General features: G+C 43.6%; 1 protein-coding gene across 4 annotated transcripts in view; it reads left to right on the top strand.

Moving 5' to 3' along the window:
• The window catches only part of PNPLA7 (patatin like phospholipase domain containing 7), a 408012-nt gene that overhangs the window by 180215 nt on the left and 200632 nt on the right, over positions 1-27165 (top strand). For all 4 annotated transcript variants that reach the window (XM_054007693.1, XM_054007690.1, XM_054007692.1 and 1 more), the window contains exons 18-19: positions 9526-9657; positions 10987-11110. In XM_054007693.1, coding sequence (XP_053863668.1) covers positions 9526-9657; positions 10987-11110 — 256 coding nt within the window. The remainder of the gene's footprint in view (positions 1-9525; positions 9658-10986; positions 11111-27165) is intronic.

Raw genomic sequence — 27165 nt, 5'->3', positions numbered from 1 at the left:
TTTCTGACAAAGCTGGGAAAACATAACTTTGGACAAATGCGTCTTGGAAATCCATTTCCAAGGAATACTCTATCCATTTCACCTCCCTCCCTCTTATCCACCCTCACTCTCCCCCGTCCCTCTTCAGGGACCTTTCTCACAAGAAACGAATACATGAGAAAATAGATCACCTACTGGGCCTGGGGGCTATAGAACCAGTTCCTGATCAATTCAAGGGAAAAGATTTCTATTTCAGATATTTCCTCATTTCCAAAAAGAAAGGGGGAGGGAAACCCATTCTATGTCTAAGAGCATTAAACAAGTACATAAAGGGTTCAAAAATTCAATATGGTCACTCTAGCAGCAATTATCCCATCTCTAGACCAGGCAGACTGGTTCTTGTCCCTCAACCTACAATATGTCTCAGTCCCGTTTTCAAATGTGAGTTAGGCACTCGTAGCCTAAGGGTATGTCTTCACTACCCGCCGGATTGGCGGGCAGCGATTGATCCAGCAGGGATCAATTTATCGTGTCTAGTCTAGACACAATACATCGACCCCCAAGTGCTCTCCCGTCGACTCCTGTACTCTAGTTCGGCCAGAGGCACAGGCAGAGTCGACGGGGGAGCGGCAGCAGTCAACTCACTGTGGAGAAGACACCACGGTAAGTCAATCTAAGTACGTTGACTTCACTTAGCTGAAGTTGCATAACTTAGATCAGTCTGTCCCTCTCCCCACCCCCCAGTGTAGACCAGGGCCTAGTCTCAGTGAAAGTCAGGTGGGAATTAGGTTCCTAAGTAACTTTTGAAAATGGTCTCTTGTTGATTTGTGTGTGTCTGTTTCAGCCAAAGCAGAATTTTCAGATCATGTAAAAGAGGATTTTCACTGTCATTTAAGAACAGCCATTAGCGAATATGACTACTTATGGATCCAGGTGTTGCTGAGCTGCTGTTTACTCTAATTGTCTCTTTCTTTGTGATTGCATCCATATGTACTGTATCTGGGTTTAATATTTCTCCAAGACAAAATTTAAATACACGTACTGTCTCCAGTATTTACACTGTCCCCTTTGAAGGGAAGTCAGTGTATATTAATTTTTCTAACCAGTTTTTGTTTGAGCAGTAATATGAGTTTAACTTTTGAATTGTAAAAAGAACGAGGAATCCTTGTGGCACCTTAGAGACTAACAAATGTATTTGTGCATAAGCTTTTGTGGGCTAAAACCCACTTCATCAGATGCATGCAGTGTAAAATACAGTAGGAAGATATATATATAGATATATAGATATATACAGAGAACATGAAAAAATGGGTGTTGCCATACTAACTATAACAAGACTAATAAATTAAGGTGGGCTATTATTAGCAGGAGAAAAAAAACTTTTGGAAATGTTTTGAAAAGTTATGAGCAACGGAAAACAAGGGGTTAATATGGAAACATTTAGCGGAATAATCACTTCCCTTGATCTTCTGCTACTTTGACCCTAGTAGTGGTGCTGCAGTAGCTTCCACTACACGTGTACTTTAAAGAGATTTCACTGGTTGCTTGTGGCTTGACTGTGTCATGGTGAATGTATTTGGAGCAAAGCCCTTCTATAAACTAAACACTAATTTCACCAGTGATTTTACCTAGTTGGTAGCTGGCTAATATGACCACTTTGACCTTTGCCAAACATACACCTGCCTTCTGTAATGTGATCTGGAAACTAATGTCTGTCTGTTTTATGGCTATGTGATGGGATAAATTAACACCACTCTAGGCCAGCAAAGGGTTAATGGGCTGCTGTGGGCTCACTGAGTCTTACCCTGTTACACCTGCACTCGCTGTCAGGTGATGAAGGGGCAGTTAAAAAGGGAAGAGAACAGCTCAGTAGGTGGCACAGACTCCTGTCCTTTGCTCCCTGAGGAAAGGACTATAGAATATTCGGTTTGGAAGAGACCTTAGGAGGTCATCTAGTCCAATCCCCTGCTTAAAGTACCAGGACCAATACCAACTAAATCATCCCAGCCAAGGCTTTGTCAAGACAGGCCTTAAAAGCCTCTAAGGATGGAGATTCCACCACCTCCCTAGGTAACCCATTCCAGTGCTTCACCACCCTCCTAGTGAACTAGTGTTTCCTAATATCCAACCTAGACCTCCCCCACTGCAACTTGAGACCATTGCTCCATGTTCTGTCATCTGCCACTGAGAACAGCCGAGCTCCATCCTCTTTGGAACCCGCCTTCAGGTAGTTGAAGGCTGCTATCAAATCCCCCCTCATTCTTCTGCAGACTAAATAACCCCAGTTCCCTCCGTCTCTCCTTGAAAGTCATGTGCCCCAACCCCCTAATCATTTTCATTGCCCTCTGCTGGATTCTCCAATTTGTCCACATCCCTTCTGTAGTGGGGGGGACCAAAACTGGACGCAATACTCCAGGGGTGGCCTCATCAGTGTTGAATAGAGGGGAATAATCACTTCCCTCGATCTGCTGGCAATGCTCCTACTAATACAGCCCAATATGCCGTTGGCCTTCTTGGCAACGAGGGCACACTGCTAACTCATATCCAGCTTCTCATCCACTGTAATCCCTAGGTCCTTTTCTGCAGAACTGCTGCTTAGCCAATCGGTCCACAGCCTGTAGCGGTGCATGGGATTCTTTCTTCCTAAGTGCAGGACTCTGCACTTGTCCTTGTTGAACCACATCAGATTTCTTTTGGCCCAATCCTTCAATTTGTCTGGGTCACTCTGGATTCTATCCCTACCCCCTAGTGTATCTACCTCTCCCCCGAGCTTAGTGTCATCTGCGAATTTACTGAGGGTGCAATCAATCCCATCATCCAGATTATTAATAAAGATATTGAACAAAACCAGCCTCAGGACTTGACCCCCTGGGGCACTCCGCTTGATACAGGCTGCCAACTAGACATCGAGCCATTGATCACTACCTGTTGAGCCTGACAATCTAGCCAGCTTTCTATTCACCTTGTATTCTATTCATCCAATCCATACATTTTTAACTTGCTGGCAGGAATACTGTGGGAGACCGTATCAAAAGCTTTGCTAAAGTCAAAATATATCATGTCCACTGCTTTTCCCATATCCACAGCGCCAGTTATCTCATCATAGAAGACAATCGGGTTGGTCAGGCATGACTTGCCCTTGGTGAATCCATGTTGACTGTTCCTGATCACGTTCCTCTCCTCCAAGTGCTTCAAAATGGATTCCTTGAGTACCTGCTCCATATTTTTGCCAGGGACTGAAGTGAGGCTGTAGTTCCCCCGGTTCTCTTTCTTCCCTTTTTAAAATATGGGCACTATATTTGCCTTTTTCCAATCGTCCGGGACCTCCCCCTATCACCACGAATTTTCAGAGATAATGGCCAGTGGCTCTGCAATCACATCAGCCAACTCCCTGAGCATCCTTGGATGCATTAGATCTGGACCCATGGACTTGTGCATGCCCAGCTTTTCTAAACAGTCCTTAACCTGTTCTTTCACTACTGAGGGCTGCTCACCTCCTCCCCATAACGTGTTGCCCAGTGCAGTAGTCTGGGAGTGGACCTTGTCTGTGAAGACCGAGGCAAAAAAAGCATTGAGTACTTCAGCTTTTTCCACATCATCTGTCACTGTGTTGCCTCCCTCATTCAGTAAGGGTCCCACACTTTCCCTGACCTTCTTCTTGTTGCTAACCTACCTGTAGAAACCCTTCTTGTTACCCTTCACATCCCTTGCTAGCTGCAACTCCAGTCATGCCTTGGCTTTCCTGATTACACCTCTGCATGCTCTAGCAATATTTTTATACTCCTCTCTAGTCATCTGTCCAAATTTCCACTTCTTGTAAGCTTCCTTTTTAAGTTTAAGCTCACCAAAGATTTCACTGTTAAGCCAAACTTGTCGCCTGTCATATTTGCTATTCTTTCTGCACTTCGGGGTGGTTTGTTCCTGCGCCCTCAATAAGGCTTCTTTAAAATACAGCCAGCTCTCTTGGATTCCTTGCCCCCTCATATTAGATTCCCAGGGGATCCTGCCCATCAGTTCCCTAATGGAATCAAAGTCTGCTTTTCCAAAGTCCAGGGTCCATATTTTGCTACTCTCCTGTCTTTCTTTTGTCAGGATCCTGAACTCAACTATCTCATGGTCACTGCTGCCTAGGTTGCCACCCACTTCTACTTCCCCTACCAATTCTTCCCTGTTCGTGAGCAGCAGGTGAAGAGGAGCACGGCCCCTAGTCGGTTCCTCCAGCACTTGTACCAGGAAGTTTTACCCAACACACTCCAAAAACTTCCTGGATTGTCTGTGCATTGCTGTATTGCTCGCCTAGCAGACCAGACCAGCCCCTCTGCAGAGACTGCTGCTTGCCAATCCCCTGGAAGAAAGTAGGCATGGCACAGGGCTACTGAGTTTGGGTTTTTCCATGGGACTGTTTCTTACTACACTATGCCTGTTGGGCCTAATGAAACAGTTCCAGGGAACACCTGCCCAGATGGGGTTGGGAGGGGTGGCTTGGTGTGTGTGGGACTGCTTCAATAAACTCTGGTTTCAGAGTGGTAGCTGTGTTAGTCTGTATCAGCAAAAAGAATGAGGAGTACTTGTGGCACCTTAGAGGCTAACAAATTTATTTGAGCATAAGCTTTCATGGGCTAAAACCCACTTCATCGGATGCATGCAGTGGAAAGTACAGTAGGAAGCTATATATACACAGAGAACATGAAAAAATGGGTGTTGCCATACTAACTATAACAAGAGTAATCAATTAAGGTGGGCTATTATCAGCAGGAGAAAAAAAAACTTTTGTAGAGATAATCGGGATGGCCCATTTCCAACAGTTGACAAGAAGGTGAGAGTAACAGTAGGGGAAAAAAGTTAGCATGGGGAAATAGTTTTTACTTTGTGTAATGACCCATCCACTCCCAGTCTTTATTCAAGCCTAATTTAATGGTGTCCAGTTTGCAAATTAATTCCAACAGCTGCAGTTTCTTGGTGGAGTCTGTTTTTGAAGTTTTTTTGTTGGAGTATTGCATCTTTGAGGTCTGTAATTGAGTGACCAGGGAGGTTGAAGTGTTCTCTGACTCGTTTTTATAATTCTTGATGTCTGATTTGTGTCCATTTATTCTTTTGCGTAGAGACTGTCCGGTTTAGCCAATGTACATGGCAGAGGGGCATTTCTGGCACATGATGGCATATATCACATTGGTAAATGTGCAGGTGAATGAGCCTCTGATGGTGTGGCTGATGTGATTAGGTCCTGTGATGGTGTCCCCTGAATAGATACGTGGACAGAGTTGGCAACAGACTTTGTTGCAAGGATAGGTTCCTGGGTTAGTGTTTTTGGTGTGTGGTTGCTGGTGAGCATTTGCTTCAGGGTGGGGAGCTGTCTGTAAGCGAGGACTGGCTTGTCTCCCAAGATCTGTGAGAGTGAGGGATTGTCCTACAGGATAGGTTGTAGATCCTTGATGATGCGTGGAGAGATTTTAGTTGGACTTTTTAACTTTAGTCGAGTCTGCCCCTAATTTGTCTTGTATACTGATGAGTCACAACTATGATTTTATGTGCCAAGTCTAGTAAAAATACCTAGCTGTTACATAGTGCTTTTCAAAGACTAATTCTAGTCTGTCTCTCTCTAGTGTTGTTGTGTTGGTGCACTGCTTGTCCTCTGACTAGTCCTGCCACTCTGTAAGGGCATGTGAGTTAAGGGTACTCAGAAATGTAGAACTTCTGCACATTCATCTCTACCTGCCAAGCCCCAAGCCTGTGATTAAAACCTCAAAATTAGGGACACCAAGAAATGATTCATGCAGGAAACTTAAAATGCAGAGGGATCTTTCCTTTCGTGTTAAAGTAACTTTCTGTAACGTTAGGTTCATGATTCTTTGTTTCTCGTGAATAATTTTCCACAAAAGACAAGAGGAGACATCAGGTTTGCATGGAAGGTAGGGGACTTTAAATCTAAAATCCCTGATGTCCCTCAACTGGTTTGTCTATGCTGCAGCTGGGAGTGAGCCTCCCAATCGGGGTAGAAAGACTCACACTAGCAGGGCTCAAGCTCGCTCATTAAAAATAGCAGCGTAGACATTATGGCATGGGCTGGGGCTTGGGCTTTGAAGCCCATCTGACCAGCTAGATTTGAGATCCCAAACTTCAGCACAAGCCACAACCTATATACTGTTATTTGCAGCATGCTAGCTTAAGCCCTGCTTTGCAAGTCTGTGTTCCTGGGGTCACTCCTAGCTGCTGTGCAGCCATGCCCAAAGTCAGGGACATTATAGAGGTATGCTGCTTTGTCAGGGTCTGATGGAACTAGCTGTTATCCCACTTCTCCTGTGGATGGCTAACTTTATTGCTCTCAAAAAAAGAAGAACAGGAGTACTTGTGGCACCTTAGAGACTAACAAATTTATTAGAGCATAAGCTTTCGTGGACTACAGCCCACTTCTTCGGATGCATATAGAATGGAACATATAATGAGGAGATATATATACACACATACAGAGAGCATAAACAGGTGGGAGTTGTCTTACCAACTCTGAGAGGCCAATTAATTAAGAGAAAAAAAAAAAAAAAAAAACTTTTGAAGTGATAATCAAGCTAGCCGAGTACAGACAGTGTGATAAGAAGTGTGAGAGTACTTACAAGGGGAGATAGTCAACGTTTGTAATGGCTCAGCCATTCCCAGTCCTTATTCAAACCGGAGTTGATTGTGTCTAGTTTGCATATCAATTCTAGCTCTGTAGTCTCTCTTTGGAGTCTGTTTTTGAAGTTTTTCTGTTGTAATATAGCCACCCGCAGGTCTGTCACTGAATGACCAGACAGGTTAAAGTGTTCTCCCACTGGTTTTTGAGTATTTTGATTCCTGATGTCAGATTTGTGTCCATTAATTCTTTTGCGTAGAGACTGTCCGGTTTGGCCAATGTACATGGCAGAGGGGCATTGCTGGCACATGATGGCATAGATCACATTGGTAGATGTGCAGGTGAACGAGCCCCTGATGGTATGGCTGATGTGATTAGGTCCTATGATGATGTCACTTGAATAGATATGTGGACAGAGTTGGCATCGGGGTTTGTTACAAGGATAGGTTCCTGGGTTAGTGGTTTTGTTCAGTGATGTGTGGTTGCTGGTGAGTATTTGCTTTAGGTTGGGGGGTTGTCTGTAAGCGAGGACAGGTCTGTCTCCCAAGATCTGTGAGAGTAAAGGATCATCTTTCAGGATAGGTTGTAGATCTCTGATGATGCGCTGGAGAGGTTTTAGTTGGGGGCTGAAGGTGACAGCTAGTGGTGTTCTGTTATTTTCTTTGTTGGGCCTGTCTTGTAGGAGGTGACTTCTGGGTACTCGTCTGGCTCTGTCAATCTGTTTTTTCACTTCAGCAGGTGGGTATTGTAGTTTTAAGAATGCTTGATAGAGATCTTGTAGGTGCTTGTCTCTATCCGAGGGATTGGAGCAAATGCGGTTATATCTTAGAGCTTGGCTGTAGACAATGGATCGTGTGGTGTGTCCTGGATGGAAGCTGGAGGCATGTAGGTAAGTGTAGCGGTCAGTAGGTTTCCGGTATAGGGTGGTATTGATGTGACCATCGCTTATTAGCACAGTAGTGTCCAGGAAATGGACCGCTTGTGTGGATTGATCTAGGCTGAGGTTGATGGTGGGATGGAAATTATTGAAATCATGGTGAAATTCCTCAAGGGCTTCTTTTCCATGGGTCCAGATGATGAAGATGTCATCAATGTAGCGCAAGTAGAGTAGGGGCGTTAGGGGACGAGAGCTAAGGAAGCGTTGTTCTAAGTCAGCCATAAAAATGTTGGCATATTGTGGGGCCATGCGGGTACCCATAGCAGTGCCGCTGACTTGAAGGTATATATTGTCCCCAAATGTGAAATAGTTGTGGGTGAGGACAAAATCACAAAGTTCAACCACCAGGTTAGCTGTGACATTATCAGGGATACTGTTCCTGATAGCTTGTAGTCCATCTTTGTGTGGAATATTGGTGTAGAGGGCTTCTACGTCCATAGTGGCCAGGATGGTGTTTTCTGGAAGATCACCGATGGATTGTAGTTTCCTCAGGAAGTCAGTGGTGTCTCGAAGATAGCTGGGAGTGCTGGTAGCGTAGGGTCTTAGGACAGAGTCTACATAACCAGACAAGCCTGATGTTAGGGTGCCAATGCCTGAGATGATGGGGCGTCCAGGATATCCAGGTTTATGGATCTTGGGTAGCAAATAGAATACCCCTGGTCGGGGTTCTAGGCATGTGTCTGTACGGATTTGTTCCTGTGCTTTGTCAGGGAGTTTTTTTAGCAGATGGTGTAGTTTCTTTAGGTAATCCTCAGTGGGATCAGAGGATAATGGCCTGTAGAATGTGGTGTTAGAGAGCTGTCTAGCAGCCTCCTGGTCATATTCCAATTTATTCATGATGACGACAGCACCTCCTTTGTCAGCCTTTTTGATTATGATGTCAGGGTTGTTTCTGAGGCTGTAGATGGCGTTGTGTTCAGCATGGCTGAGGTTATGTGGCAAGTGATGTTGCTTTTCCACAATTTCAGCCTTTGCACGTCGACGGAAGCAATCTATGTAGAAATCCAGTCTGTTGTTTCGACCGTCCGGAGGAGTCCATGCAGAATCCTTTTTTTTGTAGTGCTGGTAGGGAGGATTCTGTGGGTTAGTATGCTGTTCAGAGGTATGTTGGAAATATTCTTTGAGTCGGAGACGTCGAAAGTAGGATTCTAGGTCACCGCAGAACTGTATCATATTCATGGGTCTGGAGGGACAAAAGGAGAGGCCCCGAGATAGGACAGACTCTTCTGCTGGGCTAAGAGTATAGCTGGAAAGATTAACAATTATTGCTCTCAGAGTCAATTGTTTGAGGGTATGGGCTTTAATTACCACTTAAAGCCACTGAAATTCCCATAGTGAGCACTATGTCATCCAGGGTGCAGGTCTCTGTCTTTTTAATGTTATTTTTAAGATCATGATCAACTGCCAAACCCAGTAAGACTCTCAGGGATTGTCTACATGGCACGTCCAAGCGCATGAGGGGGTGAGATTTGTAAAATGCAGTAGAGTGCTGCTCTCCGTAAAGAGAGAGAATCTCCTTAAACACTTCAGCGTGTGTGTGAGGGAGGGACTGGGGAGGCCAGTGTATAATGTACCCTGGAAAACTGGAATCTTGGCACCAAGGGAGCAGTAGTTACTTATTTTTATTCCATTTCTAAAATGAAAACCCATTAAACTCATCCTCCTTGTGAAGCCGTGCGTTCAGGGCCGGCTCCAGGGTTTTGACCGCCCCAAGCAGCCCCCCCCCCCCCCCCCAAAAAAAAAAGCTGCGATCGCGATCTGCAGTGGCAATTCGGCGGGAGGTCCTTTGCTCCCAGCAGGAGTGAGGGACCGTCCGCTGAATTGCCGCCGAATGCCTGGATGTGCCGCCCCTGTCCGGAGCGGCCGCCCCAAGCACCTGCTTGCCAGGCTGGTGCCTGGAGCCGGCCCTGCGTGCGCTGCACCTGCAGCAACTGCGGTTTGCTCTGGGAAAGGTGTCTGTGTTTGTTTCTGTCTGAGTGAAGTGTTTGTTTTTCTCTTCTAGGATAATGCGGGTGCAGCCAAGTGTAGTGCTGGGTGTGGCCCACAGTGTTGTAAAGAGGATGTCCTCATTTGTGAGGCAGATTGACTTTGCTTTGGACTGGATGGAAGTGGAGGCTGGACGAGCTGTTTACAGGTGAGAAGTGAGCAAAATGGCCCATGTTTTGTAAGTCCCAGTACCCCTGCAGGAATGATATCAAAGGTTTCAAAGTAATACATAAATAAATAAGAGTGCTTTGCCTAACTGTCATCCCCCATGGAGTCACACTGCTTACTCACTGGGGCAAGCTCATCAACAGGTGTAGGAAGGGTTCATCTGTTTTTTATCTTTTGAGGGGTTTCTCTTGTGCCAATCAGCGTAGTATTTAAAGACTTTTCAGTTTTGTGGTTTTCATTTATATTAGTGAGAGTGGGATTCTGCATGCTGCTTTGATTTAAATTCTTTGGTACCTTTCTGATGTAGCAGAACAGATAACACACACAAACTAAAACAATAACAATTCATATAGATAGGTTTTGTTTGCCAGTAAAGTCCTCTGCCTCAAGGAGCTTACAGTCTGAAATAAACCAACTGAAAGGGAACTCAGTCGGGTTTGCCTAACAATAAATTAAAACTGACTTTACAGCACTTAATATATGTACTGGGCCACATTCCTCCTTAGATAGCTCCATTAGTTTTATAGAGTTATCTGTGGTATAAATTTGATCCATTGCATGAAAGCAGTGGGTGGGAGGACAAAGCTCTGATTTGCAATTAGTATAAATAGCAGGTAACTGTAATTCTAGTTTTTTGTTACTACTTTTGCAATGTCATTACTAATAGAAATCTCAAATACTTGGTCAGTGCATGAAAACATCATGTATCGATGGGGAAATTTGTTGTAAAGCATATGGCCGGGCTATGCTCTAGTATTAGTTCCAATATCAAAGTTTTAAGCCTGGCTTGTATCCTTCATTGTGCTGGAGACCTGAATGCCAAACAGCATTCTACCATATCTACAGCTGGGCTTGAACCCAGGCAAAGGCTACAGCTTCATACCATTGCACAGGTTCTCCCACCAGAAGAGGAGGCTGAGGTTTGAGTCAAGCCACCCACCCACACAGTTTGTTCTCTTCTCTCTGCACAATTGCCCTATTCCCCTAGTTCAACTATTTTCCTGTAGCCTGTTTGCTTTGCTAGGGAATGTTCAAGTTCCAGCTGTCTGCCTGGTGACCTAAAACCAGCCAGTTGTTGATTGTATATAGTCAAAAATGAAAGGTGTTTGCAAGTTGCATTTGACAAATCTGTGGTCAGGTTGTTTTTTTAATTGTTCAGTAAATGTTTTTTCTCTCATCTCTGCAGAGAACAGAGCTACCAAGGGATGGTGGGGAGGTTTACATAGAGCTGATTAGTTAATTATTTTTGTGGATGTATTTGCTGAGCACAGACACCCACTAATTCATAGTATGGATTGTTCTCTCCCAGGCAGGGTGACAAGTCAGACTGCACATACATTGTGCTGAATGGTCGACTTCGGTCTGTCATTAGGATGGATGATGGGAAAAAACAACTGACTGGTGAATATGGGCGAGGAGACCTAATTGGGGTGGTAAGAACCAGCTTCAGAATTTACTTGCTGAACTTTATAGAAAACTCTGGCTTTTTAAACAAAACAAATAGAAATACGTTAATAGGTCTGATCGTAACAACTTGCTGGTCTTGGCTTGTGAAAGTGAGGCTGTCAGGCTATTTGAAAGGGAGGAAGCTGCTGCTACCAGCAAGCTCTGTGGCAGGATAGTCCATGTGTAGTCTGTTCAGATTCTTTTAAATTTGCTACTATTCTGTTTTGTTTCTGACATTGTAAGGGGTATGGTATATGTGCACTGTGCAGATTTCTTTAAATCAGTGTAATTTGGAATTGAAAGAGCTGGTTTGACGTTAGCGTATATCCCCGTCAGACGACTTTCTCTCCCACATGCCTCTGTTCATTACTTGCTCTTAGTACCCAGGTTAAAATATGAAAAGAATGTCCGGCTTTACACCAGAGTAATGTAGGTACTTTGCCTGTCTTAAACCTAAACCAAGAGGACCTCTGAAATGCTGAGGCTTCAGTTCAAACCCTCTCCTGTTTGTTCTGGCTGTTGAGGACTAACAGTTCTGCCTATAAATAGATGTGCTACTGCAACATACCATCAGGAGGAGTGCCAAGTGTGGAGCTCCCTTGAGACACAGAACGATCAAATGATATTACAACATCTTATTTAGCACTAGTTAAAGGCAATAGTGGCTGCATGCAGACAGCAGGTTAATGAAAATGACCTAGTGGGTATTGGGACTACAAGTGGGTATTGGGACTACAAGTGTAACTACTTGTTACAAAGTATAGCGTAGTGAGGAGGTGTGGCCTCCCTCAGAGGCGGATGTGGAGGGAACGCCGCAAGCAGCCTGGTGGGTGGAGCCAGGATGACCACGCCCTGTAGCAGCTCAGTTTAGAAGGAGTTGCCAAGGGATAATATTTACTTATCTCTGATGCTTCATGTTTTAAAAGTCTTTTGAGATTATCCAAATAAAGGCATTAAACAAAATAGGCAAGTTATGCATCCCCCTCCAGCAGCAGCAGCAGCACTTCAAGGAGTCTGCAACTCTCTTGATCAGATCGTGGAAGAGTCCTCTTGAGGTGAAAGAGCGTTATCATAAGCTGCTTGATATCCTCCACCCACCCTCATCAGTCCATGTTGCCCTGTCTGTTAATGGGGCTCTGCTGGACCCAGTGAAGATCATCTGGCGCACCCTCCCTTCTATACCGCCTACATGCAAGAGAGCGGATAAGAAGTATTATTTCCCAGCAAAGGATTCACAATTTTTGTTTTCCCATCTCTCACTTAACTCCTTGGTAGTTGATGCAGTTAATGAATGTGGAAGACAGCACCATGCTAAAACCACACCTCAATAAAAAGACCATAAGCATCTAGATTTACTGAGGAGGAAATCTTCTTATACCTCAGCTTCCTTACAATTTAGAATTGCCAATTATCAGGCGTTAATGGCAAAGTACAATCACAAGAATTATACCAAGCTGAATTCTTTCATGGACCACCTGTCGACAGAGCACAGGGAGCAGTTCCAGGTAATTGTTGAAGAAGGCCAACTTCTTGCTAGAACAGCCCCATAAGCCTCCTCTTACGTGACTGATATTGCTGCCTGATTGATTGCTACAGCAGTAGTTATGGGAAAGACTTCCTGTCTTCAACTCTCTGGAGTCCCAAAAGAGGTCTAAAGTACTGTAGAGGACCGTCTTTTGATGGGTCTAAGTTTGCAGATAGCACGGATGAGTCTCTGCAAACATTAAAGGACTCTAGAGCTACTTTATGTTCTCTTGGTATTTACACACCTGCTTAGAAGAGAAAGCTCAGCAAGTCACAGATGGCCCAGAGATCCCAGGTTGCCCAATTCCTTTCCTCCCAGAGGTCGTATTAACCACAACAAAAAAGGCAGAGATTCCAGAGAAGGAAACAGCCTCCCACGTTGTGCCCATCCACCTCCAAGCAGCAATTTTGACAATTGATCGAGGGCTGAATTGCCATCTTCATCCTCTTCAGCTACACTGTTTCTCCAGCTTCCTCACTTTGGCAACCACCTTCACCACTTCAGGTGCACTTGGGAGTCAATCACTATGAACAAGTGGGTTTTGGAGATCATCTCTCTCTCTCTGAACACACACAAAATGTTCAACTAGACTATGTTTTTCATTGTCAAAATACCGCACCACAATGGACATAGTGTCCTCTGTCAGTAGTGTCATCTGCAATTATTGAGACCATTTTTCCATGTAGTGAAGACACAATCTTTTGTTGCACAACGTTGTGCAAGGCCACAATTAAATAATTTTGGATGCGATTACTCAGATAGCGTTTTGAGGAGATTGTTGCACATGCTTTGCCATTACGGGATCATATTTTTGGAGCATATTGACAAGATTTAGAAATAAACCTTTCTCAAAACTGTCAGCTTTTTCATTGTGACCCCTGAATGGTCTCCCACCTTCGCCAAACACAGAACAATGTCAATCAGTCACTCTATTACACTTCGGTTATGGCACCGTTGTTCTTCTTGTTTAGACAGATAAACTTGCTTGCCCTCATCCAATAATACATCAATAGGTTTCCCTTCATTAAAACTTGACCATGAAGAACATCTCAACACATTAGATTTTGACAGTTGGTGGTTTTTAAAACATTCATTAGCCCTATGCCAGTTTCTGAATCCCTTATCAATCAATGCTGGATCAGTGTGACCTTTGTTTGCTGCATCATTAGAGGAGAAGAAATAGCAGTAAAAGCAAAATGCTGCAACCTTGATGGGCTATATTCTAACCACCTATTCTTTTCATACCAATTGGACTGAAAACTTCTTTGTTTATTCCCTATTTTACTTCTAGGAAACATGCTCAATCTAGGCTGATAAGGACCTCTAGATAATCGAGACTGGCGTTCTAATCTATTTTTTGGAATATCACAGAACGGGTCATCAGATGGAATGTATGATGGCTTTGAATAGGAACTACACTGACCTGAACTAAGAGACAAAGTCTGTTTCTGTTGGTCATTACTCAGTTTATCGCATGCACTGGAACTGGTGGCGGCATTATCTTCATGTAAGTTCTTAACCGAGGAGTCCGAGGAATTTGCACTACTGTCAGCACATTCATTATAATTCAGTTTGTCTGTTCCTTTTCTTATCTTAACAACGAACCGATCTATATTTCAAAATTAAAGGGGTGTATCATACGATTGAATTAAAACGTAAAGCTACGGGCTTATGCTATTTCAGTAGAGTGCACGCAACAAAGATTACAAACCCTGTAGACACTGTGCTGGGCACGCCTGACGTGGTCACTTATATAGGTCAAAGAATTTTCTAGAATAGTAGTTGGAGGGGGAGGGGACGCATGCTGCGAGCGAACTCGGGCTTTCTATATATTTCTGCAACATCTATATTACGCAATTCGACGCTTATTGCATAATACAACAATCCATACTTTAAAACTAAAAGAGCGTATCATGCGATTAAATTAAAACGCAAAGCCACTTTTTTTTTTTTTTTTGAGACATTAGGTTGTGCTTGGGCACACCCAGCACACCCCGTACGCATGCCTATGAATGGCAGATAGCTAAAAAGTGACAAGTTTTTAAAGTGCTTGTATACCAATGTTTTAAGTCTAAATAATAAGATGGGTGAACAAGAGTGCCTCATATTAAATGGGGATATTGATATAATAGGCATCAAATAAACTTGGTGGAATGAGGATAATTAATGGGATGCAGTAATACCAGGGTACAAAATATATCAGAAGGACAGGACAGATTGTGCTGGTGGGGGAGTGGCACTATATGTGAAAGAAAGCGTAGAATCAAATGAAGTAAAAATCTTAAATGAACCAAACTGTACCATAGAATCTCTATGGATAGTAATTCCATGCTCTAATAATATAGCAGTATGGATATATTACCAACCACCTGAACAGGATGGTGATAGTGACTGCGAAATGCTCAGGGAGATTAGAGAGGCTATAAAAATAAAAAACTCAATAATAATGGGGGATTGCAACTATCCGCATATTGACAGTGTACATGTAACCTCAGGATGGGATGCAGAAAGTTTCCTGACACCTTAAATGACTGCTTCTTGGAGCAACTAGCCTGGAACCCACAAGAGGAGAGGCCATTCTTGATTTAGTCCTAAGTGGAGCACAGGATCTGGTCCAAGAGGTGAATTTAGCTGGACCGTTTGGTAATAGTGACCATAATTTAATTAAATTTAACATCCCTGGGTCGGGAAAAACACCACAGCAGCTCAACACTGTTGCATTTAATTTCAGAAATGGGGAGTACACAAAAATGAGGAAGTTAGTTAAACAGAAATTAAAAAGGTACAGTGCCAAAAGTGAAATCCCTGCAAGCGGCATGGAAACTTTTTAAAGACATCATAATAGAGGCTCAACTTAAATGTATGCCCCAAATTAAAAAATATAGTAAGAGAACCAAAAAAGTGCCACTGTGGCTAAATAACAAAGTAAAAGAAGCAGTGAGAGACAAAAAGGCATCCTTTAAAAAGTAGAAGTTAAATCCTATTGAAGAAAATAGAAAGGAGCATAAAACCTGACAAATGAAGTATAAAAATATAATTAGGAAGGCCAAAAAAGAAGTTGAAGAACAGCTAGCCAAAGACTCAAAAAGTAATAGCAAACATTTTTTCAAGTACGTCAGAAGCAGGAAGCCTGCTAAATAATCAGTGGGGCCACTGGATGGTTGAGCTGCTAAAGGAGCACTCAAGGACAATAAGGCCAATGCAGAGAAACTAAATGAATTCTTTGCATCGATCTTCATGGCTGAAGATGTGAGGGAGGTTCCCAAACCTGTGCCATTCTTTCTAGGTGACAAATCTGAGGAACTGTCCCAGATTGAGGTATCATTAGAGGTGGTTTTGGAACAAATTAATAAACTAAACAGTAATAAGTCACCAGGATAGTTCTCTGAAAACATCCACTCAGTGTGCAGTGGCAGTCAAAAAAGCGAACAGAATGTTGGAAATCATTAAGAAAGAGAGAGATAATAAGACAGAAAATATCATGGGTGGGAAATGGACCCAAGGATATTACATCATATATTACTTCAATGGGGAACCCCTCCAATAGACTTGTTTGCCACAGAGTTAAACAAGAAATTTACCCGGTTTTGCTCGAGGGGCAGACTAGGTCATTAGTCCCTGGGGAATTGTTTTCACCTTCATTTCTCCCCTAATAGCCAAAGTTATGCTCAAAATAAAGACAAAGTCTGAGTCATGCTAATATTTCCAACCTGGCCCAGGCAAATGTGGTTTCTTTATCTGATACAGCTGGCTGTTTGCTCTCTGATCACTCTTCACACCGCTCCTCATCTCTGCTCCCAGGATGGTGGGAAGATCCACTGATGGCCTTGTCACTACTGGATATACTAGACTACAACCTAACTCTAAAAAGCTCGGAACTCTCGATGAGCTCCGTAAGAGTCCACCTGGCAACCCTCATGGTTTTCCACTCCCTCTTGGGGCTGGTCTACACTAGGGGGGAGGAATCGATCCAAGATACGCAACTTCAGCTACGCGAATAGTGTAGCTGAAGTTGAAGTATCTTGGATCGAATTACCTGGGGTCCAGACGGCGCAGGATCGATGGCCGCGGCTCTCCCGTTGACTGCGCTACCGCTGCTCGCTCTGGTGGAGTTCCGGAGTTGACGGTGAGTGCGTTTGGGGATCGATATATCGCGTCTTAACGAGAAGTGATATATCTATCCCAGATAAATCGATTGCTACCCGCCGATACGGCGGGTAGTGAAGACGTACCCTTAGAGGATTATTCCGTTTTTGCCCACCCAACCACAGCAAGATTCCTCTGCGGGCTTGGAAGCCTCTATCCACTGGTCCAACACCCTACTCCAGTATGGGACCTCAATCTGGTCCTTAAATGCCTCACAAGACCCCCCGCTTGAAATGATGACTACCTGCTCAGAGCTTCATTTGTCAATGAAAATTGCATTCCTGATAACCATGTTGGCGCAATGTGTTGGAGACATATCACCCTTTCACAGTATTTTTTAAGGAAAAAGTCACGCTGTGGCCCCACCCCAAATTCTTACTCATAGACTTCAGGGCCAGAAGGGACCATCATGATCATCTAGTCTGACTTCCTGCGCATGTCACAGAACCTCATCCACCCACTCCTGTAATAGACCCCTCACCTCTGGCTGAGTTACTGAAGCCCTCAAATTAAGATGTAAAGACTTCAAGTGACAGAGAAACCACCATTTACACTAGTTTAACCTGCAAGTGACCCATGTCCCACGCTGTAGAGGAAGGCAACCCCCCCCCACCCCCCCGCCCGGGTCTGCCAATCTGACCTGGGGGGAAATTCCTTCCTGACCCCAAATATGATGATGAGTTAGACCCTGAGTATGTGAGCAAGACTCACCAACCAGGCACATGTAGTAACTCAGAGCCTTCCCCATCTAGTGTCCCATCTCTGGTTGTTGGAGATATTTGCTGCTAGCACTTGCAGGTTGGCTAGATGCCATTGTAGGCAGTCTCATCATCCCCTCCCCTCCATAAACTGATCAAGCTCAGTCTTGAAGCCAACTAGTTTTTTTGCTCCTACTGCTTCCTTTGGAAGGCTGTTCCAGAACTACATTCCTCTCCACCAACGGAGGAGAAACTGCTTTTGTAGTTGGCTAGCCATTCATAGTCTTTGTTTAATCCTGAGCTGATGGTGTCAAATTTGCAGATGAACTGAAGCTCAGCAGTTTCTCTTTGAAGTCTGGTCCTGAAGTTTTTTTGCTGCAGGATGGCTACCTTTAAATCTGCTATTGTGCGTCCAGGGAGGTTGAAATGTTCTCCTACAGGTTTTTGTATATTGCCATTCCTAATATCTGATTTGTGTCCATTTATCTTTTTACGTAGGGACTGTCCAGTTTGGCCGATGTACATAGCAGAGGGGCATTGCTGGCATATGATGGCGTATATTACATTGGTGGACGTGCAGGTGAATGAACCGGGGATGGTGTAGCTGATCTGGTTAGGTCCTGTGATGGTGTCGCTGGTGTAGATATGTGGGCAGAGTTGGCATCGAGGTTTGTTGCATGGATTGGTTCCTGAGTTAGAGTTACTATGGTGTTGTGTGTGGTTACTGGTGAGAATATGCTTCAGGTTGGTGGGTTGTCTGTGGGCGAGGACTGGCCTGCCACCCAAGGCCTGTGAAAGTGAAGGATCGTTGTCCAGGATGGGTTGTAGATCACTGATGATACGTTGGAGAGGTTTTAGCTGGGGACTGTATGTGATGGCCAGTGGAGTTCTGTTCATTTCTTTCTTGGGCTTGTCTTGCAGTAGGAGGCTTCTGGGTACAAGTCTGGCTCTGTTGATCTGTTTTCTTATTTCCTCATGTGGGTATCGTAGTTTTGAGAATGCTTGGTGAAGATTTTGTAGGTGTTGGTCTCTGTCTGAGGGGTTGGAGCAGATACGGTTGTATCTCAGCGCTGTGGATTGTGTGGTGTGTCCGGGATGGAAGCTGGAGGCATGAAGGTAGGCATAGTGGTCGGTGGGTTTTCGGTATAGGGGGTGTTAACATGACCGTCACTTATTTGCACCATGGTGTCTAGGAAGTGGACCTCCCATGTAGATTGGTCCAGGCTGAGGTTGACGGTGGGGTGGAAGCTGTTGAAATCATGGTGAAATTTTTCCAGAGTCTCCTTCCCATGGGTCCAGATGATGATGTCGTCAATGTAGCGTAGGTAGAGGAGGAGCGTGAGTGGACGAGAGCTGAGGAAGCGTTGTTCCAGGTCAGCCATAAAAATGTTGGCATATTGTGGGGCCATGCTCAGCAACCAGTTGTGCTGTGTCATCATCAGGTATGCTGTTCCTGACAGCTTGTATTCCATCTGTGTGTGGGATGTTTGTGTAGAGAGCCTCTACATCCATGGGGGCTAGGATGGTATTTTCTGGAAGGTCACCAATTCATTGTAGTTTTCTCAGGAAATCAGTGGTGTCACGGAGATAGCTGGGAGTGCTGGTGGCATAGGGTCTGAGTAGGGAGTCCACATATCCAGACAGTCCTTCAGCGAGGGTGCCAATGCCCGAGATGATGGGGCATCCAGGATTCCCGGCTTTGTGGATCTTAGGTAGTAGATAGAATAACCCCGGTCGGGGCTCTATGTTGATTTGTTCCTATGTTAGTGTAGGGAGTGTCCTGAGTAGATGGTGCAGTTTCTTAGTGTATTCCTCAGTGGGATCTGAGGGAAGTGGCCTATAGAATTTGGAGAGTAGTCTGGCAGCCTCCTTTTGGTAGTCAGACCTGTTCATGATGACAACAGCACCTCCTTTATCAGCCTCTTTGATGATAATGTCAGGGTGGTTTCTGAGGCTGTGGATGGCATTGCATTCTGCACGGCTTAGGTTATGAGGCAAGCGATGTTGTTTTTCCACAATTTCTGCCTGTGAACTTGGTGTTCACACCTCAACTGCTAGAAGAGGGCCTCATCCTCCCTGACTGAACTAACCTCGTTATCTCTAGCCTTACTCCCTCTTGCTTGCATATTTATACCTGCCCCTGGAAATTTCCACTACATGCATCCAAAGAAGTGGGTATTCACCCACGAAAGCTCATGCTCCTATATGTCTGTTAGTCTATAAGGTGCCACAGGACTCTTTGCTGCTTTTAAAGATCCAGACTAACACAGCTACCCCTTTGATTCTCATAAGGTAGGTTTCCCATTTCTAGACAATCATAGTAGCCCTTCTCTGCACCTGTTCCAGTTTGAATTCATTTTTCTTAAATGTAGGAGACCAGAATTGCACACAGTAATCCAGATGAGGTGTCACCAGTGCCTTGTATAGTGGTACTAACCCTTCCCGGTCTCTACTGGAAACACCTTACTGAAGGTTTCTTCCGAGTTTCATGTCAACCAGCCCATTTACCTGCCTGTCTTCCACCCCACACTGCATCTAGATAACAAAGAGACACTGCTACACACCCTTGATGTCAGGAGGGCCCTGGCCTTCTATCTGGATAGGACAAAGTCCTTCAGAAAGACCAATAGTCTGTTTCGCTAGCAGATAAAGCAGAAGGGTCTGCAGGCTCTAACCAGAGGCTTTCCAAGTGGATATCAACCTGCATTAACTCTTGCTATGAATCTTGCACTATTCAATCACCTTTGAATATATGCGCTCATTCTACAAGTTCCATTGCCACTTTATGGCCTTCCTCAAGAGCATGCCCATTATTGAGATCTGTAAAGCTTCTACTTGGGCATCTATATGTACATTCACCCAACACAATGCTATAACTCACAATTTTGCTTCTGATACTGTGTTTGGCTCAGTTGTACTTTCCTTAGTACTGGACTTGACTCCGAAGCCTCCTCTGCCTCTGTTCGGTAGTCACCTAGTCTGTAGCACCTGTAGGAACACGGCTCAAAGAAGAAGTAATGGTTACTGATCCTGTGCAATAACAGTTTTTTTGAATTGTATGTCCCTATGCATGCTCCACTACCTGCTCTTCTTCCCCTTTGCTTTGGAGTTCTCTGTTGGGGAGCTCCTCAGTAGAGAAGGAACTGAGGGCAGTTCACCCATGCAGTGTTATACAATGGCACGAGGCACAAGACAGACTGGCATGCAAGCACAGGCCAAACAGACACTGCTATGAGAAATCTCTATCAAGAGCATAGGGGGCTCTAGCACATCTAGAGTGGAGTACCTGTAGGAACACACATCTTGAAAAACCAGTTACTGCATGGGGGAGTAACCATTTCTTTCTGTACTTCAATAAATGGGCACAGTTTTCCACGTCGGTTCCTAATGTTAGGCCCACGAAAGGGCTGATTATCCAGTAGTTCTGTCACTGGGGGAGTGGGTTGGGGGGGGGGGGGGGGCGCCGCTGCACCCCAGTTCCAGGCATGTGCTCTCATGCCCAGTCGCAGTCAAGGAGGTTTATTTAAAAAACCACAGTTTTAAGTCAATACCTTTTCCCTAGGCTTCAAGGCCACCCCTCCCAGAGTCTCAGCTCTCCAGCACCCAGCAGCTTCCTTGTCTCCTACATCTCTGCTCCCCTCTTTGAGCTGCAGCTGCAGGCTTGCTTCCTTGAGCCCCTGGCCCCTTTGCTCCAGGGACCCACCACAGGAGTTAACTTAACTCCACTCCTGTGTGGCCTCTGCTGACAAGGGCTCAGCCTGTCTCAGTCCTTTTCTTCCAGCTGCCTACAAATGGCCCTTTATAGCCCTGCTCTCTTTAATTAGCTGGATTGGGCTCATCTGCTCCAGTCCTGGGCACTGGGCTCAGTCTAAGACTCTAAGAGACCAACTACCCTGTGACAAGATCTTGTAGAAGTTAATCAGAGCAACTGGGTGCACAGCACTTTTGAAAATTCATGCCACTTATCTAGGCTCCTAAGTACCAAACTGTGGATTTACCTGTGGTTACCTGCCTCTGAAAATCTTGGTCAGAATCCAGAAGGCTTCTTTAAATGTTTTATTAATGAAAAAACGAACAGGCTTCATGTCCAGGAAAGTTCTGCACACTGTTCTCTAGCACATGGCTTATCCATGGAAAAGAAACCCAGCTCTTGCTACAGTTTTTACTCCTCACAAAGAGGGAAATAAGTATCTTTTAAGTAAACCATACAGCAAAACCTGTACAAACACATTTCTGCAGCCGCACTCTCATTAACCACACTGAGAGCCAATGATTAATTACAGTGGAGATTAAATTAAAACAGCAAATGATGCAGTGAGCCACATCTGCCATGCAGTGAATTTCATTTTACACTCTAGAAATTATGAATAATCTAGTCTGTTTTAAATCTTGTAGTCTTTAGAAATGCAGTTCAACTCATAAATATTGATATGGTAAAGTTAAGAAATGTTCAAGACCAATGATCAGAATGATTCTGAAATGGATTGTGGTTTCTTTGGAGATTGAGAGCATATTCCTTGTCAGTGTTTTAAATTAAATGTTAGTAACCTCTAATCTCTGTGCAGTCCCTAAAGGAAATGGCAGTATTGGTTTTTTTCTTCAAGCTTTAGTTCTTTACCAGAATCCACATTGTCACAAGCTTGTTTCCTTTCACAAAAATTACAAAAGCAGCTAAGTGTTTAAAAAATGTGCTTGACAGCAGTGCTATAGTAGCTATAGCTTGGTGCCTTGGAGCGCAAATGGATATTTTTTAATGTGCAAATGTGTGAAATTTTTGCCAGTTAACTTCATGTTACTTTGTATCCCTATTTCCCCCCTTCCCTCATTAAAAGTTAGGGCACTGAAAAATTCACATAGGCAGGTGAACACTTGAAAGGCCCTTTCAGTGCAGAGTTCACACTTATGAATGGAAGAGATGGTTGATGCTCAAAAGGTGGTCTATGGGTTTGAGCAGAGTAATGGCAGCCAAGTGTTCCTGAGGTCTGTTCCCATTTCTGCCATTGACTTGCTTTGTAGTACAACTCTCTGATTTGCTATTGGCATAACACTTTGCAGGCATTACTTAGCTGTGAAGTTGGTAAATATCATTATCCCCTTTTATACAGGGGTATTTTAGGCTTAGGCAAAACTGAAGTAACTAGTTCAAGTTTGAACAGCAAGTTAGCGTCAGAACTAGGATTAGAACTGGTGTCCTGATTCCCAGGTGCTGTTGCTGTAGCAGTACCCTCAAGCCTTCTAGTGCCAGCCATCCAAAACACTTGCCAAAATCTGTGTTTCTTGCCTATTGTTTCATCCACGTCATCCTGTTTTTTTAATTGCTTTGCTGCATGCCCTTGCTTTCAAAGCCTTACACCATGCAGCCCCTGCCTGTATGTCTGACATGGTCTCCTTTAGCATCCCTCTTCCCTTAGCCCTCCTCGGCTCCACCCGTGATCCAGCATTGCTACCTCATCCTCAGCTTCTTTCACTGGTATCTCTACACTTTCTTCCATGGCCCATTCTCTCCAAACCTGTTTGCCAAGCCACCCCCAGATTGCTCCTAAAACCTTGTTCTGTTGTCCTGCTTATGCAATGTGAGGGTGGAGGTTGGTAATTGAATTTATTTTAAAGTTAAGGGATCAAGTAAAGCCATCAAGGTGTGTCTGTCTTTGCTGAGTTACTGCATGGCCTTAGGCCTGGTGTATAAGGTAGACCCAGCTACGTCACTGAGTGGTGTGAAAAATCCAGCCCACTGAGTGACTTAGTTAAGCTGACATAACCCCCGGTGTAGACAGCACTAGGCCAATGCGAAAAATTCTTCCACTGTCCTACCTACCGCCTCTTGGGGAGGTGGATTACCTATAATAATAACACCTCTGCAAATGCTGACAGCACTCATCTGTTGGCAAAACTGTGTCTGTGCTTGGGGTTTTGACTGCATAGCTGTCACTAGGGGATGTTTTTTTTGCAACCCTAACTGACATAGCTACACTGGTAGTTTTAAGTACAGTAGAACCCCGTTTAACCAAGCCTCCATTAACTGACTCTCTGTATTAACTGAACCACCAGCTGCCAGGGGCACCCATTCTCCGGTTTATCCTGATTTTTGGTTATCCGATTTGGGCCCCAGTCCCAGTTAGATCGGCTAATAACTACTTTATTGACCAGGCCTTTTTCTCTTTGACCCTCCCTTGTGCCCTGCCAGATGCTCTTTGGACTTGTTTCATGTGGCACCTGGCAGGTTTGGGGCACTCTGATAATGATGGTGCTCTAAAGGTACGTTGTGTAAGGAGATGCAATGGCAGCTGAGTGGCAGCATCCAGGACTCTGTCCATTTTATTTATTTATTTGGTGTTTTATGTGTGGTCTAGAGGGGAATATTTAAATCCTGTAGCTGCAATATGTTCTTGCGAGGAAGCACCCTTCTTGAACATCGTGACAACTGGTGTCTGCTTCTCACTGACACTACTGAGCTTTATATGAGTGGTGAAAAAGAGAATAAAAACATCACCTTGCTATATCGGTATTATCTCTCCTTTAAATCTCCTCCCTTTTTCTCTTTAAGCAGGCTTCATCTTGCTTTCACTGAAGTGTCTGACAAAACTGTTGATTTCAGGACTGAGCTTTTTGTCCTCTCCAATCTCCCTTTTGTTTTGTGCCACAACAGACCATGTGTTCCTAGGCTGTTAGTGCATTGCTCAAGTGTCTGAGGAAACTCTGCTGTTGTAAGCTCTCAGTGTTTGCATTCAAAGACACTATATAGACATTATCCATAGTAGCCCTCATTAATGGGGCTCAGGGGAGGGAGAAACCAATTCATATAAAAAGTTATTTAATTCAAAAAACAAAAAACCAAGCCACGTCCAAATGTTTCTATTGTAACTAATCCCATCATTCTCATATCTGCTTGTTACTCATGCTCATTGTCTTATCCAGTAGGTGGCAGTACTGTGTCTTAAACTACATCTGTTCTTGCTGGTATAAAAGCCACTATTTTTTATAAACCAGAAATTGGTGGAGATTGGTGTGTAAGACTGAAAGATGCAGGATGGGGAAAATGAAGAGACTAAAAGAATCTCAGAATGGAACGCGTGGCCATGAGGGAAGATCCTGAAAAAATCCTGAAGGGGAGGGGAACACATGGAAGACTAGAGAAATAGCAAAAACGATTAAATAGCTGGAAGGATTGGTACATGAATACAAACACTGTTTAGCTGGCCTTGGATCAGTAATTCAGACATGCAGTTTGGTAAGCTGGTACTGCTCAGTTTAAACAAATCTGATCTGTTGGATAAATGGATACTATATACATGCTGGCCCTGCACAGTATATAGGATATAGCATTGTGTGGGTTTAAAATATGTATTAAATCCTGCATGAAAAGCAATGAATTGTCCTACATAGAAACTACCTTTCAAAACCATTACATCTGCTGCTTATTTTGGCTACAATCCAGTGACACACCTATGCTCGTGCTTAAAGCTTAGTTCTGTTTACTGGGCTATTCATAGGCTTAAAGGTAAGCGGTTCTTATAGGCTTTGCTGGATCAGGGCTATTGTTACAAAAAAGAGAATTCAGACCAGTTGAGCCAAATTATAGATCAGCCACTTGCCAAATTTTACTTTAGAAATGTGACAGTTGGAGGTCTGTCAATGGAAAAATGTCAAGAATGGATCCCTTCATCTTTATTTTTATACTCATGTAAACAGGGCCAAACAGATATTTTTCTTTCAAAAGACTGGAGTAAGAGCTTTTGTGCCAGGTGTGATCATGAAGTGAATTTATCACCATTTAGCAGGTGAACTGTCGGGTGAAAAACATGGTTTTGTGGCCCTTTTTTTGCTGCTTTATGATGCATAAAGGAGGTCTTAAAGGTGTCTCCTCCTCATCATCCTCCTGCCCCAAAAGTAAATTCAATTAAATGAAACAAGTAAATAAAATCACACTTCCAAATGTCTCTTGGTGTTTCATACAGGACACTTAGGTCCCTTTTAAAAAAAAAAAATCTGTTTTTTCCTGAACTCTGGAGCCAACTGGAGACCAAGTATTATGATATAACTGGCAACGGAGAGGGGAAAGAGAATTTTTATTCAGACTGTTTTGTCTTTGACTTTTGTTCACACACATTGAACTCAGACAAGTGACAAATGGTGGGAGAGAAGGTTTGTTACTAAAGGTAACACTCTTGCTTATATATACTCTCTCGTAAGGGTTGAGATTGAAGTTGAATTACAGGTCCAACAAAACCGCCAGCACAAATAGTAGACACCAGCCTTATGTTTGATATTTAGGCAAGAAACAAGGAGAAGTCTCATCCATTTCTGTGTGGGTAAAAGGGACTCTCAAGTCTTTATAAAATCATAAAAAATCAAAGACAACTCATTTTTTCTTTTGCTGGTAATTTTTTTACAAACTTCCCAAAATTTCACTACTTTATGACAAACCACTGGCATCTGAATGCAAAGGCAAATTGTAGTTAAACATCTATGCCCTTTTAAGTGCACACTTTATCATCACAGCTAGTGTTTGTTACCCTCCCCATACCAGCTGAACTAATATTTGTATGGCCCTCCTGATAAAGGGTTACAAGCAAGCTACATCTCTGTCTCTTGTGCACTTTCTGGGACCTAGACAGTACTTAGACATTTCAGTTTTCAATTTGCAGTTTTCAATGTTGACACACTGGGAATGTCTACACTGCAATAAACCTCTGCAGCTGACTTGGGCTCTTGGGGCTCAGACTAAAGGGCTGTTTAAGTGCAGCATATATATTTGGGCATGGGTTGGAGCCCTGACTCTGGAACCCCATGAGGGGGAGGGCCCCAGAGCTCAGGCGCCATCCCAAGTTTAAACATCTGCACTGTATTTAAACAACCCTTTAGCCTGAGCCTGAGTCAGCTGGCATGGTCCAGCCATGGGTTTTTAATTGCAGTGTAGACATATTAAGTATGTCTATATGCATATAGAATATCATGGAGAGGGTCAGTAAAAGCAAAGCACATCTTAGGAAAATTCCTTTTTTTCCAAATTGCATACAAAATAGTCATTTTAGCACACACAGTAATGTACATGCCGTCCAGGAAATGGGAATGGTGAGGATGAAAACACAGCCTTAGCTCTTATCCCTTAATCACATGCATTATGATACAGTCCTTAATTATATGATCACATTTTCAAACAATACAGTGTAATAAAAAACATTCTGCAACTTTAGATACACGTGTAGGATGGTGCATTATGCTTTTCTCTTCCATACTTATTTATTATTACATTGGCAATTTTTGTGTATTTGGACTATTGTGGGTTTAATGAAACTTTGATATATTACCATAGATTTTTTGGTAGTGATATGTAACAAGCTATTGCATAAATATTCCTGTAGTTACAGGCATATTTGTGTTTTAAAAAAATCTATCTGATTAGATGAGTTAATTCTGATGGAAGAATTTAGTGGAATCTTCAACATTGGAACAAATTATGAATAACATAATGACAGATAAAAACCTGTTATTCTATTTGTGTTTCCTTTGCTATTGGAAAATAGACCAAGATGGAAAGTGACGTACCTTTTTATTGTAGGTGTCTGTTAGTTGCTAAGCCCTGAGAAATTTTTATTATACAATCCATAGTAATTACAGCTGCTACTACATCTGCTGTTTCTTTCTAAACAAATGATGTGTGGATTTTAATCTC

This window comes from Malaclemys terrapin, chromosome 17 (assembly GCF_027887155.1).
Source record: "Malaclemys terrapin pileata isolate rMalTer1 chromosome 17, rMalTer1.hap1, whole genome shotgun sequence".
In the NCBI taxonomy this organism is placed as follows: domain Eukaryota; kingdom Metazoa; phylum Chordata; order Testudines; family Emydidae; genus Malaclemys; species Malaclemys terrapin.
This window is presented reverse-complemented; position numbering and strand designations above follow the sequence as displayed.